Source organism: Rhagoletis pomonella, unplaced genomic scaffold (genome assembly GCF_013731165.1).
Source record: "Rhagoletis pomonella isolate Grant_MI unplaced genomic scaffold, Rhpom_1.0 Rhpom_scaffold_00003, whole genome shotgun sequence".
In the NCBI taxonomy this organism is placed as follows: domain Eukaryota; kingdom Metazoa; phylum Arthropoda; class Insecta; order Diptera; family Tephritidae; genus Rhagoletis; species Rhagoletis pomonella.
The window spans coordinates 43,025,942-43,029,076 of NW_023458557.1; the positions used below are offsets into that span (position 1 = coordinate 43,025,942).

Here is a 3,135-nt window from a genome sequence, read left to right on the forward strand (position 1 = left end):
CCTGTTGCGCTTGCTTCTGCCTTCGACCGTGCTCAGGGGTAATAACCCTTACTAAGTAGAATTCTCCTTTCTGTGTTGCCGGAGAAGAAGGGCGGAAGCCCCTCTTCTATTGTAAAAGGTATAGAACATTTCTCGTGCATGTCACTCCGGCTACGCCATCCACAGTATGAGTGCATTCCAAACCATCAAAATACAAAAGCATCAGTCTCTTTTATTTCTAACCCTCATCAGATTGTGATGCCAAATGTGCGCAACCATGTTTAGATGCTAATTTTCAACTAGGTTGCGAAAGTTAGACTTTTTCTCCTAGTGCGGTTTAGAAATAAGAGACTGATGCTTTGTATTTTGACGTTTTTGGAATGCAGCCTAATTTTGTGTAGAACCCACATCGAAATTTGCAAAAAAGTGCATAGTGCAAACCGAATTTATTAATAAGCTAGTGGTCGGAAATTTGAAACATTAATTTTAAATAAAAGTTTAATCCCTTGATTACACGTGTATGTTAAAGTTTTTGGATGCGGGTTACGCGTTTGGACACAATAACCGAAAATCATTGTACAAATAACTAAACCGGACCCAAGTTTCTCGATAAGGGGCAACAACGATTCTTGTTTGTTCGTTTATATAAAGGAGTGGATAAAAATATCCGTATATGTGAAAGGCATATTTATCTCTTTAAATGAACACCACTAATATTTCCTGCAAACACAAATCAATTTACATCTTTTATCTCGCCTCCGTCACAGAATTGTTTTCGTACAAAATTACGCAAAAAAGCTTACTCGCTCGTTTTTAGGCATGCCATTGTTACGAATTTCGAAAGTTCGAAAATACGATTCGGATTGCAGCATACTATTTCTACGATTTGTAGCAAAATCCAAATACGAAAGAGTTGCAGAATAGGGATGTAAATCATTGTTTCGCGATTTTTTGTTGCATATTCGGGTAAACTATGGTGAACATCTAGATATTAATATGCGTTCATTTCGTGCATTTATTTATATGATTTTAGTACTAATAAAGTTGAGCTGGATGAAATAGTTTACGAATAACTTTTGAACGGTTTAAAGAAATTTGTTTCAGCCTTCGGATTCTTAATACTGGCAGTAATACGCGTCGTTCGATTCCTTTGCATCATTTTTCGGTGGGGACCATGAACTGCACTATAACCTTTGTTGTAGTAGTGAAGATAATTGAATATCAAATTGCTTAAATAACATTAGTAACTACATTGCGAGAGCAATCAATTCAGACAAAGAAGGCCTGCCCAAACAACCCCACCAAATTTCATGATATAATCCATATACGTTCACTGAAATCGCGAATGATTCCGGATTGGAAAGCTAATAAAATTATAGTTTAAAAAACTAAAACCTCCCTATTATAATTGCCATTCGTATTGTCATCAAGTATGTAACTTGACAATAGAAATCGCTGCATCTTTTAGGCGCATCAATATTACATTGTTACATCACGAGCTAATAAAAGGAAGGTAAAAAGGTGTACGCACGCGGCGATTCTGCGTTCAACTTTTGCTTTCAACTCAGGCAGGGTTGCACGAAAAAAAAGTTGAATGGCTAAATGTTGGCTGGCGACCAACTTTGTTGAAAGGCCGTTAAACCAAAAGTAGAATGCAAAGTTGAACAATGCTATCGTCTTTTCATGCCGAATATTTTGATATTTTTAGCCATTAAATTTTTTTTCGTGGAAACAAATGCAGTTGGGCTCCAAATCTCAAAAAAAAAAAAAAAAAAAATATTGGAATCGATAGAGATGATTGAGCTGAGTATAACGGTATACTTCTTTTTTTGGGCAAACAACAACAAAAATTATCAAAGGTTAAAGTTCAAAATTAGCAATTTTGAAATCAAGATTTCTTAAAAACGGATGGATGGATCTTGAAAAGTTTGATCTTATTTAATAGGAAATTTGATTCCCTTTAATTTGGTATACGTACTTTATATATGTGTTGTATAGTTCTTACAAAAATTGAATTAATGTAAAATAATTATAAAAAAACACCTTTTGCAGAGAACAACTTTCTGCGTAGGCGGCCTTCGGCCGCTCTTAGGGATTATAACCCTCACAACGTAGCATTCTCTTTCTGTGTTGCGAAGAAAAGGCACTGAACACCTATTGCAGAGAACACCTTTCTGCGTAGGCGGCCTGCGGCCGCACTTAGGGATTATAACCCTCACAACGTAGAATTCTCTTTCTGTGTTGCGAAGAAAAGGCACTGAACACCTTTTGCAGAGAACACCTTTCGGCGTAGGCGGCCTGTGGCCGCACTTAGAGATTATAACCCTCACAACGTAGAATTATTTTTGTGTTGTGAAGAAAAGGCACTGAACACCTTTTGCAGAGAACACCTTTCTGCGTAGGCGACGTCGGCCGCACTTAGGGTTTGTAAGCTTTTTTTAATAATTATTTTACATTAATTCAATTTTTGTAAGAACTATACAACATATATATAAAGTACGTAAAGCAAATTAAAGGGAATCAAATTTGCTATTAAATGAGATCAAAATTTTCAAAATCCATTCATACGTTTTTGAGAAATCTTGATTTCAAATTGCTTATTTTGAACTTTAACCTTTGATAATTCTTGTTGTTGTTGTTTGCCCCAACAAAGAAGTATACCGTTATACTCAGCTCAATCATCTCTATCGATTCCAATATTTTTTTTTTAAATTTGAGATTTGAAGCCCAACTGCATTTATGGCCTCTTGCCATATTAATGAATAATTGAGGGACTTATTGGTACATATGTATATCAAACCTGCTGCCAAAGCTGCTCCAGCTTTTCGAGTTATCATTGCCATAGGGAAATTCCAAGGGGTTATAAGCGCAGCTACGCCCAATGGTTGTTTTAATACAATTAATTCTCGATCCTTGGTTGAACTTGGGATAATCTCTCCATAAATTCGTCGAGCCTCTTCACCAAACCACTCAATAAAAGCGTTACCGTAAGCAACTTCTCCACGGGCTTCATTTAGTGGCTTTCCCGATTCAGCAGTCATAATTGAAGATATCTCATCAGCGTTTTCCTCAATCAAACAATACCATTTCTGCAATGTATAATTTAACATAATACTGAACATTTAATTAATGTTAACTCCTACAACCTTCAATAAA

At 36.0% G+C, this 3,135-nt stretch overlaps 1 protein-coding gene across 1 annotated transcript; it reads right to left on the reverse strand.

Annotated features, from left to right (window-relative positions):
- Positions 1-2,651: 2,651 nt before the first annotated feature.
- Positions 2,652-3,070, reverse strand: LOC118736584 (glutarate-semialdehyde dehydrogenase-like; the record flags this gene model as incomplete). Its single annotated transcript, XM_036466639.1, is given in 1 exon segment — positions 2,652-3,070. A coding segment is annotated over 1 exon segment (407 nt), but the record flags the coding sequence as incomplete, so codon positions are not given.
- Positions 3,071-3,135: the final 65 nt, after the last annotated feature.